General features: G+C 42.1%; 1 protein-coding gene across 8 annotated transcripts in view; it reads right to left on the bottom strand.

Moving 5' to 3' along the window:
* Positions 1 to 16,741, bottom strand: part of LAMA2 (laminin subunit alpha 2) — a 900,941-nt gene that overhangs the window by 249,776 nt on the left and 634,424 nt on the right. For all 8 annotated transcript variants that reach the window (XM_060239150.1, XM_060239173.1, XM_060239164.1 and 5 more), the window contains one exon: positions 239 to 382. In XM_060239150.1, coding sequence (XP_060095133.1) covers positions 239 to 382 — 144 coding nt within the window. The remainder of the gene's footprint in view (positions 1 to 238; positions 383 to 16,741) is intronic.

The following is a 16,741-nucleotide window of genomic DNA, read 5'->3' as shown; positions in this document are numbered from 1 at the left end:
GTGGTTTTAATAGCTTTACTCTGGGGCTTGACATTTATTACCTTATCAGAGACTTTTAAAATGTTTTGACCCTGATTGCCAAGTGGAACATGGTCCTCTACCCACTTCTCAGAGTACATGGGGGGGACGGGACTCTTAAATGTTTCTCCACTTCCTGGCTCCATCTCTGTGCCTGACTAAAAAATGCCAGCAGGAAACAACATTATCGCATTACATGGCTCAGCAGTCCTTTACTCACCCACACGCGGACCAGCCCCTGTGCCTCGCTGCACTGGGATGTCACACCAAAGCAGTAGCAGCTGCTGCAGCCAAGTGGATTCCTGGCATAGAGTCCAAACCTGCCCGGTTTGCACCTGTCACAGTAGACACCCTCCACGTTAACCTATTATAAGAAAGGAAGGGGAGAGGGGTGATTTCAGCGACAGTAGCATCTCCTTTTCATACACTAGCTCATAATTATTCATGGGGAAAGATATCTGAACAAATACATCATTATTACAGTCAGGGCTCTTGTTGTAGAAAAAGCCCAGCAGGAACTCATTTGCATATTAATCCACACCCCCTGACATCACCATTGTTTCACACAGGGGTTTTTTGTAGGAACTCGTTTGCATATTAGGCCACACTTCTGATGCCACGCCAGCTGAAACTGCATTCCTGTGTGTTCCTGCTAAAAAAAAAAAAGCCCTGATTACAGTGTTAATCACTGTACACTTTTTAGGATTAAAACACATGGAAAGCATGGTGATTGGGGAGAATAAAACTCGATGTTGCAAGTATTTCAGCAGTTTACAATGTGACTGCAAGGGGGCATTCACAGCATTAGCAGCTGTGGGTTTGTTTGCTCCAGCCCAATCTATCAAATGAGCATAGGGTGACTGTCCTTGGGTGAGTGTCTGGTTGGGGATATTACAAGATTTCTCCTTTTAGGATCATTTCTCCCTCTTTTATTTTATTCTCTTTCTTGTTCTCTTTAATTTTCTTAAATGTTTTTCTTCATATTGATTTGGCCTTTGGAGGCAGAGCTTCCTTGTGTTTTTATTGTTTACAAGTCCTACTTTCTAGCATATGATTTTAATACTGCTTTGTTCAGCTGCTGCACTTATGGCACAGCTATTCAGCATGAGGTGATAAGGGCTATACTGGCAGTCTTCTTAGAATTGTGTTAACTAGATTGCTGTTAATTTGAATTGAGATTGCACTGACAGAGAGGATTTGCACTGTTGCTATATTGAACTGATGATTTAGCCAAACAGATTTGGTGTTACAGTTTGAGCAGAGCTTGCATTATCATTACTCCATAAGTAGAAAATAATAAAATGAATTTGTGTTACAAGTTAAGCAGTGTGCTTTACCTACTGAATGCTGTGACATTATCCAAGGAATGGGGAATTTGGAGTAGGTCTAGCCATTACCTGTGGATCATATTAGACATATTGGAGCCACCTATGGTATTGTGGTTAAAAGCAGAGGATTCTAATCTGGCGAATAGAGTTTGATTCTACACTTCTCTACATGCAGCCAGCTGGGTGACATTGGGTCAGCCATAGTTCTTTCAGAGCTCTTTCAGCCCCACCTACTCACATGGTGTCTGTTGTGGGAAGAGGAAGGGAAGGTGATTGTAAACCACTCTTTGTTTTCAAACAATTTTATTAGTAACATATGGTAATAAATTTCAATTTCTTTCATCATTACTTTTTTTTATCTATCCCATATATTACTTTCAACCCACCCCTCCCCCGTTACTTGACCCCCGCCGGTGTTATATACTTAAAATCTTAATATTAAAGGTACCCTTAATTAATAAGAACCAAAATTAATATCCTCCTCCCTCTTGTACTTATTATCAAAAATTGTCCAATGTCTTTTTATTTTCCACTCTTTTTCTACATATCTTCTGAACTTTTCCCACTCCATCTTAAATACTTCTAAATCATAGTCTCTTAAGGTTCTTGTTAACTTGTCCATTTCACTCCATCTCATAACTTTTACAATCCAATCCCATTTCTCTGGTATTTTTTCTTGCTTCCACAACTGCGCATACAATGTCCTAGCAGCTGAGAGCAACTACCAAATTAAAGTTCTATCTTCTTTTGGAAATTTTTCCATTTGTAATCCCAACAGAAAAGGCTCTACAACTTTGTTAAATTCGTATCCCAAGATCTTAGAAAGCACTTGTTGAATCATTTGCCAATACTTTTTTGCTCTTTCACAAGTCCACCACATATGGTAGAAAGAACCTATGGTAGAAAGAATGTTTTTTACATTTCCAACATCTATCTGGCATCTTATTGTTCATCTTTGCCAACTTTTTAGGAGTCATATACCATCTGTACATCATCTTAAAACAATTTTCTTTAATACTCTGACATGTTGAGAGTTTCATAGAGTTCTTCCACAAATATTCCCATGTGTCCATCTGTATTTCTTTATTTACATTAATTGCCCACTTAATCATTTGAGATTTCACTACTTCATCTTCGTAGACCATTTTAAAAGTAACTTATAGATTTTCAAAATTAATTTTTCATTATCTCCAAGCAGAACTTTTTCCATTTCTGTTTGTTCTCATCTTATTCCTTCAGTTTTAACATCGCTTTCCACCAAACTTTTTATTTGTTGCATTTGAAACCAATCATTTTTATTATTCAACTCTTCAACCGTTTTCAATTCTATTTTACCGCTTTGTATTTTTAGTAATTGATTATATGACATTCCTTTTTCCTCTCCTGTCTCAGCTGTTATTCTTAGTACTTCTGCTGGCATTATCCATAGTGGTTTTCTCTCATTGCCATATTGCTTGTACTTCATCTAAATATTTAGTAGATTATTTCTTATTTAATGGTGAGGGGAAAAAAAATCCAACTTTTTCTTTCCATAGTACATATAAGTGTGACCTTCCAACGTTAAAAGTTTTTTATTCAACAGTGTCACCCAATCTTTTATCCACACTAGACAAACTGCTTCATGATATAATCTTAAATCTGGTAGTTGAAATCCTCCTCTTTCTTTAGCATGTGTTAAAACTTTGATTTTAATCCTTGGTTTTTTCCCGGCCCGTACAAATTCTAAAATCTTTCTCTGCCATTTATTAAATTGTTTACCGTCTTTCACAATCAGAATAGTTTGAAGCAAATACATTATTCTCGGCAAAATGTTCATCTTAATTGCAGCTATTCTACCAAGCAGTGACAAATTAAGCTTGTTCCATTTTATCATAACTTCATCCATTTTATGCCATAACTTTTCATAATTGTTTCTAAACAGATCAATATTCTTCATTGTTATTTCCACACCCAAATATTTTACTTTAGGGGTAACTTCACATCCCGTTAATCTCTGCAATTCCTTTTGTTTACTTACTTGCATATTTTTACACAAAATTTTTGACTTTTCTTTATTAACATAAAGTCCCGCCAATTCTCCAAAATCTTGTATTTTGGCTAACAACATAGGTGTTACTTGCATAGGATTTTCATTTATAAACATTATATCACCTGCAAATGCTCTATATTTATAGGAAAATCCTTTAATTCTCGTTCCTTCAATTTCTTCATCATCTTGTATTTGCATCAATAAAATTTCAAGAGTCGTTATAAACAACAATGGTGAAAGCGGACTACCTTGCCTTGTACCTTTGCTGATTATCATTTCTTCTGTAAAATCTGCATTTATACATAACCTTGCGTGTAGTTCAGTATAAATTGTTTTTATCATTCTTATAAAGTTTCCCCCCAACTTCATTTTCTCCATTACTGCAAACATAAAGTCCCAATTCAAATTATCAAAAGCTTTCTCTGCGTCCGCAAAGAATAATGCAACTTCCTTCTCTGGATGTCTTTCATAGTATTCTACAATATTTACAACAGTTCTAATATTGTCTCTTATTTGCCTTTTAGGGAGAAAACCCGCTTGGTCTTCCTTTATAAAGTTTATTAGATATTGTTTAAGATGTTCTGCTAAGATTCTTGTGCATATCTTATAATCAGTGTTTAATAACGAGATTGGTCTATAATTCTTTACATTAGTGACATTTCTATCTTCCTTTGGAATCAACAAAATAACAGCCTCCTTCCATGTGTTTGGTATTTTCCCTTTTATTCTTATCATGTTCATCAACTTCCGCAATTTTGGTGTTAACTTCTCTTTAAAGGTTTTTAAATATTTAGCTGTATATTCATCTGGCCCAGGTGCCTTTCCATTTTTCATTGCATTAATTGCTGCTTCAATTTTTATTTTTTTCAATTGGATCATTCAAAACTTTTTTGCATATTTTCTGTTAAGGGTTCTGTTTTTATCTTTTGTAAATACTCATCCATCTTTTTTTATTTATTTTAACACCTTTAAACAATTTGGCATAATACTTTAAAAATTCTCTTTTTATTCCTTCTTGGCTAACCACCTCTCTTCCATCTACCACAATTTTATTAACAATTTTATTTTCTCTCTTTTTCTTCAGTTGCCAAGCCAAATATTTTCCAGGTTTGTTTGCACCCTCAAAAGATTTCTGCTGCAATCTTTTCAGACCATCTAAAATTCTATATCCTCTTTATCATTTGGAAGAAATGCAACTATTCCCGGAGACCCCTCAAAGGAGCCCCCCCCCCGGGACTCCCTTTTAGCCAAGGTAAATCTCCTCAAAGTTTTCTGTGCATTTCTTGGACTAATCTCTAACTGAGAAAAGTAGGCATTGGCATTAATTTGCCTTCCACTACCCCGAACAGAAGTTCCAGCCTGCTCCCATTATGAGAAGCAGCTCAGCTCGGTATTTTCCTCCCCCAGAAGTCCCCCCTCCTACCAGGTTCTTTCAATGGGAGATGCCAGGGATTGAAAATAGGACCTTCCACATGCCAAGCAGATGCTTACTCACTGAGCCGCAGCCCATCCCTGAATCCAGGGATTGAAGTAGGGACATTTTGTTTGCAAAGCAGAGGCTCTTCAGACTCTAGGTCAATAGCACCTTAGGGACCAACAAGATTTTAGGGTGTAAGCTTTCAATAGTCAGATAGGTGAGAACAGTTTCTCCACACAAGTGCTGTTGCAATTTTGGGGTCTTTAAAACCCTGAAGAAAACTGTACTTACAGATGGATCTGATATGAATGAAACCTCTCCAGCAGAGGGTTTGAAAGGACCCTATTAAATCTGCTGGCCAGGAACAACATTAAGGGTGTTGGAGGTTAGTAGGGCCCCAATAACTAAACCTTTTGAGAGTATTCTGGCCTCAATAACAAATCCTTTTGAGAAGTGGCCTTGGTGGCCTTCTATGCTGAATTGTGTTTGCTCAATTGCACTGAGATGTACCTTGGAGGGAGTACAATGGTAAATTGACACTTTAATTGGTGTAAGTATTAGTGATCTGCAGGTCTAAAACAAATCAACAAAACAGAGGGCATTGTGAGGTCTCAACGACATATCAGAATTACAGTTTTGCCCCATCAAGGGCTATGACTCAGGCTGCTTGCTTCAGAATGACAATGGATCATTGCTGACCAGCTCCAGTTTGAGGTACTAACCTATCTGTGATAGTGACATGTCAGATCCTGGTGCATGCAAGGATGCCAGTACATATGGATGGTACTCATACATTTTGAATTAGAGTTATTTCTCCCACAGACAGGCTAAGCAATGCCAGGCAAGCAATTCAAAAGATTGGTAGGATGACTGTGTGTGTTGTGCCATCAAGTTACTTCCAACTTGCTGTGACCCAATGAATTCCAAAATGTCCTATTGTTAGCAGCCTTGTTCAGCTCTTGCAAACTGTAGTTTCCTTGATTAAGTCAATCCATCTCATGTTGGGTCTTCCTCTTTTCCTACTGCCTTCAACTTTTCCTTCCACTATGCTCTTTTCCAGCGTCACCTCATAATGTGACCAAAGCACAATAACCTCAGTTTGGTCATTTTAGCTTCTATGGAGAGTTCGGGCTCGATTTGATCTTTAACCCACTTGTCTTTTTTTTTTTTTTTAATGAAAGCTGCTGGAGGTATGGCAAAGCTCCTGGTGGCTGGCTGGCTGGCTGCTCTCCTAATCCAGGGACTGTTATGCAGCTGCACCTACTATTCAATGGACAAGGGAGGAGGAGGAGGGACCCTCAGAAAGGTTCAGGAGCTGTGCTCCTGTGAGCTCCTGCTGAATTCAAGGCCTGGGCCACACACACTTGATGTAGCCAATCCTCCAAGAGCTTACAAAAAAGAGCCTTGTGAGCTCTTGGAGGATTGGCTACGTCAGGGGTGTGTAGCCTAATATGCAAAGGAGCTCCTGCTAGAATTCCAGCCCTGGTCCATGGTATCTGCAAAACTCTCCTCCAGCACAACATTTCAAATGGATCTACTTTCTTCCTGTCAGCTTTTTTCATTGCTCTGCTTTCACACCCATTCCATAGTAATGGGGAATACTGTGCTATCACTTAACTTGACATTGATCTTGGTGTCCAGCCACACATCCTTACAGTTAAGGATCTTTTCTAGCTTCTTCACGGCTGCCCTTCCCAGTCTCAATCTTCTGCTCATTTCTTGAGTGCAGTCTCCCTTTTGGTTGATAATCGAGCCAAAGACATTTCATTTCCATTTCTTCACCATCAGCCTTAAACTTATGTCATTCCTCAGTAGTCATCACTTTTGTCATCTGAGCTCTTCTCTATTTTCTGCCTGTAATGTGGTATCATCTGCATATCTCAAATTGTTAACTGCATATTGTAGTGCCTTTAAAAGTTGTGTTAGGTGATTCAACAGGGTTTCTGGGGTTTTTTACATGTGCAAGCGTATCTCAAAACCCAGTCAGAGTTCTCATCCGTGCCAATTCCAACATCTTTTTATTGAGATGGTTGGGCCACTTCTCACTGTTACTATCAGACCTATACCTCTTTGCTAGAATCTAGTGGTGTGGTAAGCATCAGATATGACAGAACCAGTCCTGCCTTCTCTCCACAAGGTTCTGAGAGAGGGCCACCCTACCGCTCCCATCTCTGAGTCATTTCAGCCAGAATCTTGACCCTATGCAATTATGCAAATTGCTGTAATAATGCTAGGAAGATCCAGATCTTACAACATCTCAACTGTTTGGGCCCTTAGTTATTCCAGGAAAATGGTATTTATTCAAAGATGACAAGCCCTCACAAATTCCATCTCTCTGTTCAACTATGAGTCTGTTTTGATGCTTTTGAATCAAATAAATGAGATATGTGTTTTTTAAAAAAAATTATGAAAAATAGTGAGGCTGAAAAAAACTCTTTTATCTTCTGTAACTGTTTTTACACATCATTAAACCACATCAATATGACAAAGTAATGACCACATTCAATAGGATTGTTACATAAAAACCAATGAAGCTAAAACTAGGTAAGTGTTCCTAATTAAATTGCTCCTCAAGAATAAAAGTATACGTATTCAGGAGTATTTTAATACAAGCTGGAAATGCTGAAGAATAGCATTTAAAAGTTTTCTGTAAGTGCTGATATAATCCACCAGAAATTAACTTGTATCATGCTGCTGTCTGAGAAACTTCTAGCAATTCTGAGCATGCTAAAAGTCAAGGTCCTTGCTGCAAGATAGTGTTACCCAAAAGTAGAAATGCTGAAAACTTTGCAATAAATGTATTTGGCTAGTGAACACACCATTTTTGATAGTTGAGACGACTTGTGAACCAAGCCTCAGATCTTTTTGCCTAATTACTGTGTGACTTGGGTAGCTGTTGAACAGCTTTGCGGCTGCACAGCAGACGAATTTCATTTCCTTCTGCCTTGCAGTCACTTTTGCAGCTGCACAGTAAGTGAAACTGACTTTCCTCCAGAACAATGGATGCTTGGGTCAGGTAATTAAATTACATGGGGGAGAGGTTGAAATGACAAGTTCTACTGGGCTATAGGAAAACATGTGCTTGAATGAAAAGGCACTGATTGCACTATACTCTACTCAGGAATAGGCTTAGTGAATCTGGAGTTATTGAGAAATGTCAAGGATGGGGGACAACCAAACCGCCTTCATTTCCTTGCAGCCTGCTCTGGACAATAAAACAAGATGGTGAATGCTAAGGGCATTCAGAAGCCCTAATTAACAATACCAAGTATCGGCTGCTAGCAGGACTTATTTAGGGCCAAATGAGAATGGAATCATCCTCCCCTTTCCCAAATACCCCATGGTTCTTTTGCTGCAAGGATAAAAGGCTGGAGATGTTTTGGCAATTGACAAGCCTTTAGATTGCAAGGCTCCTCCTTGCCAGAGGCGTGAGCCTTTGGTGCAAGCCGAAGGGCAAGAGTCAAAGTGCTCTTGGCCTGTGGCTCTAAGCCTGGGGGTTCTGTAGGAAGGTAGGTAGTTCCTCAGTAGTAGTCTAGACTGGAAGTTGGTTATGGAATTTACAGGGAAGTCAAGATAAAGAGAGCAAATTTTTGAAATGGATTGCAGCAGCATGGCTGGTGAGGGAGCCGAGGCAGTGATGTGTAATGTCTGTGGGATGTTTCTATTTCTACCTGAGAGTAGCAGCAATTACACTTGCAGCAAGTGTAAGTTACTAGCTCTGTTGGAGGAGAATATATGGGGACTGGAGGCACTATTGTCCACACCACAATGTATAAAGGAAGCTGAGGATTTTCTTGAAAGAACCCATGAAGTGCTCTTGAAAGGACAACAGGAGGAAGAGGAAGCAGTGTCTCAGCAACTGGAAGAGAGCCCAACACAGGAGGAGGGTTTGTGGAAAAATGCAACCCAAAGGAACAGGAAAATCTGGAGATGTTCTGAGCCTCTGCTGCTCAGCAATCGGTTCCAGGATCTTCCCACAGATACTGACTCTTAATCATTGGAACAAGTGCTAGTTCCCCAGCCTCTACGAAGCTTGAAGAAAGTTTCTCAGGAGCCTGTGCATAAGAAGCCTGGACCTTTGCTCCCCAATATAGGACAAGGAGAGTGGTGGTAACTGGAGACTCCTTGCTTCAAGGGGTAGAGCCCAAAGTGTGCTGACCGGACTTGTCATCCCAAGAGGTCTGTTGTCTATTGGGTGCATGCATCCAGGATGTCACAGAAAGGATAGGAAGACTGATCAACCCCACAGATTATTATCCTTTTTGCTGATCCACGTGGGAACAAATTATACTGTCCGTCACAGCCCTGAACGTATTAAAAGAGACTATGTGGCTATATGACTATGTGAAGTAGCTGGGAGTGCAGGCTGTGTTTTCGTCCATTCTTCCTGTTGAAGGCTGTGGCTTAGGATGAGAAAAAAGAATACTTCAAATAAACGACTGGCTACCTCAATGGTGTTGTCAGGAAAGAATTGGATACCTGGACCATGGCTTACACTTTCAAGATGGTGGTCTTCTATCGGGAGATGGTTTGCACCTTATGACTGTAGGAAAAAGGGGGTTTGGTAACACCCACGCTAACCTAATAAGGATGGTTTTAAACTAAATTGCATGGGGGAGTGAGACAATTCAAAGCCTTGTAGGATATCAATAACTGGAGATAAGAACACTAAAGCTTTGCAGAGAGTGGCACATAGGCTAGGTAACATTAACTTGCAAGTATGTACAGAAAGTATGTACAGGGTCAGGAGCTTGGGGGTGCTGTTGGAGCCTTCCTTAAAGATGGAGGCTCAGATAGCAGCCGCTGCCAAGTCCGCGTTTTTTCATCTTAGGCGGGCAAGGCAGTTGGCCCCCTTTTTGGAGCACGACGACCTAGCAACAGTGATCCATGCCACGGTCACCTCGAGGTTAGACTACTGTAATGCCCTCTACATGGGGCTGCCCCTGTCCCAAACTCGGAAATTGCAGCTGGTGCAGAATGCCGCGGCCGGCTGTTATTGGGTCTCCCAAAGCGGGAACACATTCAGCCGGGTCTTCGGACCCTGCACTGGCTTCCAGTAATATACCGAGTCCGGTACAAGGTGCTGGTCATCACCTTTAAAGCCCTATATGGCTTGGGACCTGTCTACCTGAAGGACCGTCTTTCCCCGCACGTTCCCCAGAGAGTACTGAGGTCGGGAACACAAAATCTCCTTACTATCCCTGGGCCGAAGGAAGCCCGTTTGAAATCCACCAGAGAAAGGGCTTTCTCTGTTATGGCCCCTACATGGTGGAATCAGCTGCCGGAAGAGGTGAGGGCCCTGCGGGACCTTGTTCAGTTCCGCAGGGCCTGTAAGACGACCCTCTTCCGGCTAGCCTATACCTAGCTTGAGAATTTTAACGTAACTTGCCGGATTTCTTTTATATACAGTTGAAATATTTATTAATGTTTATTGATAACTATGGTTTATCTGTTTTTATCTGTTTTAAATGCTGATCCCTTTATATGTTTAAATATTGTAATTTTGCTGGATCTACTACTGGAAGCCGCCCTGAGCCACTCGTGGGAAGGGCGGGATATAAATCTTAAATAAATAAAAAATAAATAAATAAACTAAACCCTCTGAATGCATAAAACATGGATTCCAATGTCTCTACACTAATGCTCAGAGTATGAAAAACAAACAGGAGGAACTGGAAATCCTAATACAGGAAGGAGACTATGACATAATAGGCCTTACTGAAACATGGTGAGATGACACTCACAACTGGAATATTAGGATCCAGAGGTACAACTTATTTAACAGGGTTAGACAAATAAGAAAGGGTGGAGGCATAGCATTATATGTGAAGGAGGTATATATTTATGAGGAAATATGTGAATCTGAGCATAGCAGCTCAGTTGAGAGTCTCTGGGTACAGATAAAAGGAGTGAGAAATAACAGTGATATTATGGTGGGGGTCTGCTATAGACCACCAAGTCAGGCAGAAGACTTGGATGAGATACTCCTACAAGAGATTGTAAAGTTCTTCAAAAGAAGGGACACAGTGATCATGGGAGATTTCAATGACAACTTCCTTTTCCAGAAAGTAGAGAAGAAAACAAGGGGATCTGCTATTTTGGACTTGATTCTCACCAACAAAGAAGAATTGGTTGATGAGGTGGAAATAGTAAGCACCCTGGGCAGTAGTGACCATTTGGAATTTACAGTCTTAGGAAAGGGAAAAGCTATACATAGTCAGACATATAGGTTGGACTTCAGAAAGGCAAACTTCGACAAACTTAGAAATATGTTGGGTAAAATCCCATGGTCACAAATACTTAAGGAGAAGGGGGTTCAAGAGGTGTGAGAGTTTCTTAAAAGTGAAATATTGAAAGCACAATCACAGATGATTTTTATGAGAAGAAAAAATGGGAGAAGTTTAAGAAGCCAAGGTGGCTCCATAAACAGCACTCTAAAGCGGCCCCATGGCGCAGAGTGGTAAAGCAGCAGTACTGCAGTACTGTGGTCTGAACTTTCTGCTCACGACCTGAGTTCGATTCCAGCGGAAGCTGAATTCAGGTAGCCGGCCCAAGGTTGACTCAGCCTTCCATCCTTCCGAGCTCGGTAAAATGAATACCCAGCTTGCTGGGGGGGGGGAGTGTAAAAGACTGGGGAAGGCAATGGCAAACCACCCCGTAAAAAAAAGTCTGCTGTGAAAACGTTGTGAAAGCAACATCACCCCAGAGTTAGAAATGACTGGTGCTTGCACAGGGGACCTTTCCTTTCTTTTCCAAATATTTGAGAAATAAAAAAGACTCATTTAGGAAATGGAAGGATGGCCTTATAACCAAAGATGAATTTAAACAAATCACCAGTGCTTGTAGAGAAAGAGTTAGGAAAGCTAAAGCTCAGTATGAGCTTAGCCAAGCCAAACATGCTAAAAACAAACAAAAAGGGTTTTTTTTCTTACGTTCAGAGTAAGAAAAAGACTAAGGACATGGTAAGCCCACTGCGAGGGCAGGAAAGTGAAATTGTAACAGGTGATGAAGAAAGGGCAGAATTGCTCAATTCCTACTTTTCCTCAGTCTTCTCTTCTGAGGGAAACAGTATTCAATATGGCAAAAACAGAACATAATGAGGGTTTGGAATTCCAACCTAGGATCAGCATAGGGATAGTACATAAACACTTACCGTATTTTTTGCACCATAAGACTCACTTTCCCCCCCAAAAAAAGTGGAGGGAAAAGTGTGTGCGTCTTAAGGAGCGAATACTGCAAAAAATTCACACAAATGCCTCTAAATTCACACAAACAGCTCTAAAAACTAGGTGCGTCTTATGCTCAGGTGCGTCTTATGGAGCGAAAAATACGGTAGTTTCTTTAAATGAAACCAAGTCCTCAGGGCCAGATGAACTGCATCCAAGAGTACTAAAAGAGCTCACAGATGTAATTTCTGAACCTCTGGCTATTATTTTTGAGAATTATTGGAGAACAAGTTAGGTGCCAGAAGACTGGAGGCAGGCAAATGTCCCATCTTCAAGAAGGGGGAAAAGGAGGATCCAGGGTAACTACCGACCCGTCAGCTTGACGTCTATACCTGTTAAAGTTTTAGAACAAATCAAACAGTCAATCCTGGAACATTTAGAAAGGATGGCTGTGATTACTAAGAGCCAGCATGGGTTTCTCAAGAACACATCATGTCAGACTAACATGATCTCTTTTTTTGAGAAAATGACTACCTTGCTGGATCAGGGGAATGCTGTAGACATCGCTTATCTTGATTTCAGTAAGGTTTTTTGATAAGGTTCCACATACTATCCTTGTTGACAAGTTGGTAAAATGTGGTTTGGATATTGTTACCATTAGGTAGTTCTGTAACTGGTTGATCAAGGAGTGCTTGTGAATTGGTTTCTTATCCTCTTGGAGAGGACTGACAAGTGGCATGCCTCAAGGATCTGTCCTGGGATCTTTGTTCAACATCTTTATAAATGATTTGGATGAAGGAATAGAGGGAATGCTTATTAAATTTGCCAATGATACTAAATTGGAAGGGATTGCAAATACAGTAGAAGACAGAAACAGGATACAGAATGATCTTGACAGGCTGGAAAACTGGGCTGAATCCAGTAAAATGAATTTTAACAGGGATAAATATAAAGTTCTGCATTTAGGTAGGAAAAAATCCCATGCATGGCTATAGGATAGAGGAGACTTGTCTGAGCAGTAGTATGCGTGAAAAGGGGTCTTAGTGGACCATACGCTGAACATGAGTCAATAGTGTGATGCAGTGGCTAAAAAGGCAAATGCAATATTAGGCTGTATTAACAGAAGTATAGGGTCCAGATCACGTGAAGTGATAGTATCTTTTACTCTGCTCTGGTAAGACCTCACCTGGAGTATTGTGTCCAGTTTTGGGCACCACATTTGAAACCACATTGGGCACATCTGGAATGGGTCCAGGTGAGGATAACAAAGATGGTGAGTAGTCTGGAGACCAAGTTCTATGAAGAAAGATCGAAGGAGCTGGGCATGTTTAGCCTGCAGAGGAGGTGGCTGAGAGGTGATTTGATCACCATCTTCAAGTACTTGAAGGGCTGTCATATAGAAGATGGTGCAGAATTGTTTTCTGTGGCCCCAGGAGGTAGGACTAGAACAAACGGGTTGAAATTAAATCAGAAGAGTTTCTGGTACAACTTTAGGAAGAACTTCCTGACAGTTAGAGTAGTTCTTCAGTGGAACAGGCTTCCTTGGGAGGTGGTGGGCTCTCCTTCTTTGGAGGTTTTTAAACAGAGGCTGGATGGCCATCTGTGGAGAAACACCATTTTAGGCTTATGCTTGTCTGGGAGTTGGCTAGAGGAGTCTATAAAACTCTAGGCAAGGCTTTGGCCTAGTCTATTCCTCCTTCCCCCTCCTGTCTGGAAGCAGCACTTCTGAGGAGGCCTCCTAGAGAAACAGGAAGTCTTTCAGGCTGGTCTCCCAGAAGGCTGCAGGAGGGAAAACCAGTTCCTGGGCGGGAACTGGGTTTATATTAGAGGTTTTTGGAGGGAAACGGGCAGTTAAAAGTTGTCAAAGGAAGCTGGCAGTCAGTTGAGTTTGATTTGAGTCTTGGTGACTGGTGAGTCGGTTCTGGATGGTATGGTCAGGGCCAGTTATATCTTAGGGAAAGAAGAGTTTATCCCTACTTTCATTTATCTCAGAGGAAGATCAAACTTGTTGCTGGATGCACAGTGTGATTGCAGACTTTTTGTCCAGAAAACATGGACGTGGACACTTAGGGTGTCGGACTTTATATTTTAGGAAAATTCCTAATCTTTGTATGTTTTGGTTAATGGGTTTCTCCTTAAATATTTTGGATTCTGCTATGGAGTCACTGCTATGGGGTCACTTCTCCCAAAAAAGGACTGTGGTCTCTCTGTGTTAACCAGGTGCTTGGTTGGCAGAGATCCTTGAGGCCACAGAACTAGCAAGGGGGATTGGGAGTCCTGTTCGCCTCAGTCAGGGACCCCTAAATTGAGCATGTGGTGGCAGTGTGCCCAAGTGGCAGGAAGAAAATTAGCTCTCTCCAGGAGTTGGCAACTCAAAAGGAAGTTGACGGGACCAGGTCTGAAGGCAGAATCTGGCCGGTTCTGTCACACCATCTGACAGCAATGCAGATCCTGTGAATTTAGGGAGTGTTATTTGTGAGTTTCCTGCATTGTGCAGGAGGTTGGACTACATCAGTGGTCCCCAACCTTTTTGGCATCAGGGACCGGTTTTGCCACCGCTGCCGCTACCACAGTCCGCCCTAGGGTTGCCAAGTCCAATTCAAGAAATATCTGGGAACTTTGGGGTTGGAGCCAGGAGCAAGGGTGTGACAAGCATAATTGAACTCCAAAGGGAGTTCTAGCCATCACTTATAAAGGTACCGCACACTTTTTTAAATGCCTTCCTTCCATAGGAAATAATGAAGGATAGGGGCACTTTCTTTTGTGGCTCATAGAATTGGACCCCCTGGTCCAATCTTTCTGAAACTGGGGGGGGGGGGTATTTTGAGGAGAGGCACTGGATGCTATGCTGCAATTTTGGTGCCTCTACCTCAAACTACAGCCCCTCCAGAGCCCCAGATACCCGTGGATCAATTCTCCATTATTCCCTATGGGAATAAGTCCCCATAGGGAATAACAGTTCTCATCAGACATTTCCCTCCCCTCCCCCCGCCCCACTTTCTGATGACCCTAAAGCAGGGGAGGGCCTCCAATCTGGGAAATCCCTTGCCCCCATCTGGGGATTTAGGCAAACAGGAAACCACAGTGTAACGATTGGTAAGGCAAAAATAGGAAAACACTGTAATTTAAAAAGCAAGAATAAATGCAACCACTCTTATTATGCTTTCAGTTCTTTGGAACATCACAAACACAACTTTCAACCAAAATACAGTGGCTCTTCACTGAGCTTAACATATATAGTTGTTCCAGATCAATATGCAATGCTATACAGGTACAATATCTTGCTGTCCAAAAATGTCCTGTTTCTTGATAGATGCAAGTGTACCATTTATTCAAGTGTAGTGAGGGTAGCAGTCCTCAATCCCACAGGTACAGTGACACGGGGCCAAAGTTCCTTCTATGTTTCATACGCCACTTCCACTGGTCGCCTGTATTTTTTCCGGAACCCGTGCTTAGGCAACAGTTCTCACATAGTTTACATGTCTCATCTGCATGCTTGGTTCTCCGTGAGCTCAGTGAAGAGCCACTGTATTTTGGTTGAAAGTTGTGTTTGTGACGTTCCAATGAACTGAAAGCATAATAAGAGTGGTTGCATTTATTCTTGCTTTGTAAATTACACAGTGTTTTCCTATTTTTGCCTTACCCACCTGGGGATTGGCAACCCTAGCCCGCCCTCTCCCCTCCCTTCCCCAGCACTGCACTGTGTTTCACCCCCCTCCCCCGCCCTCATGAGGAGGCTCAGAGAAGTCAGCCCTACCTGCTTCGGCAGGAACTGGGCTGATTCTATGGCATTTGGCTGGAGGAGGAGGAGCCTCCTTCAGCACGCTATTGAAATAACTTATAATTAGTCCAGTTCCTGCCAAAGCTGTCCAAGTATCATCACAGCGCCCCTCTGATCATGCAGTTGGGGGGAGGGGTGATGAAGCTCAGCTCTATCGCTTCGGCAGGGCCTCAGCTGATTTTAAATTATTTCAATAGCATTCTGAAGGAGGCTTATCCCCTCCCCCCGACTTCCAGAAGTGAGGGAGGGGGTGAAACTCCACCTCCAGCCTGCTCTTCAAAGGCCACAGAATCAGCCCGGGCCCTGCTGAAGCAGGTAGGGGTAACTCCAAGTCTCCTCGCTCCTCTGCTGGTGGGGGAGGAGGGCAGAACATGGTGTAGTGCTGGAGAAGGGAGGGGGTGGACCGTGGTGTGGCGGAAGGAGTGCAGCACTGCTTTGTGGTGCTGCAAAGGGCATGTGGGGGGGTGTGTGTGTGTTGTGTCTTGCATTTCAGTCCCGAAATTACAACACAGCAGATGCTACGGAGGTGACCAGTGGAAGTCCACTGGTCCCCGGATGTAGCCCCGCAAATACGCTCCACCAATCAAGATCTGTGGTGGGAAGTTTTAACTGGCCAGGATTGGACCTGGCCAGACTGAGGGTTGTTCCGGGGTATGTATATAATCGGGACCCGGCCCGCGTTGTCAGGCCTTGTGATATACTCGCTAATAAAGCATGTTGCCTTCAACACATCTCATCACTACATTACGGGGGGGGGGGGGGCAGAGGTCAGGGAGTGGCATCCCAGTTGCTAAGGGGATCCCTTCCAACTCTATGATTCTAAGATAGTCTGCAGTGGGAAATAAGGTTGCTGTAAGTAAAAATGAAATAAGAGGTCAGCAGGCATGGGTAGGGAGAGCAATTAGGGAGCCATAAAAAGAGCAAGGGGACATCCTTTCATTATCTACATCAACAGTCCAAAGTAGCTCTTGTGGATTCACCAGGAAGCATCAGTAGCAATCT

The sequence above is a fragment of the Heteronotia binoei genome, chromosome 1 (genome assembly GCF_032191835.1).
Source record: "Heteronotia binoei isolate CCM8104 ecotype False Entrance Well chromosome 1, APGP_CSIRO_Hbin_v1, whole genome shotgun sequence".
In the NCBI taxonomy this organism is placed as follows: Eukaryota; Metazoa; Chordata; class Lepidosauria; order Squamata; family Gekkonidae; genus Heteronotia; species Heteronotia binoei.
The sequence above is the reverse complement of the archived record's forward strand: the minus strand, read 5'-3'. Positions and strand labels throughout refer to the sequence as shown.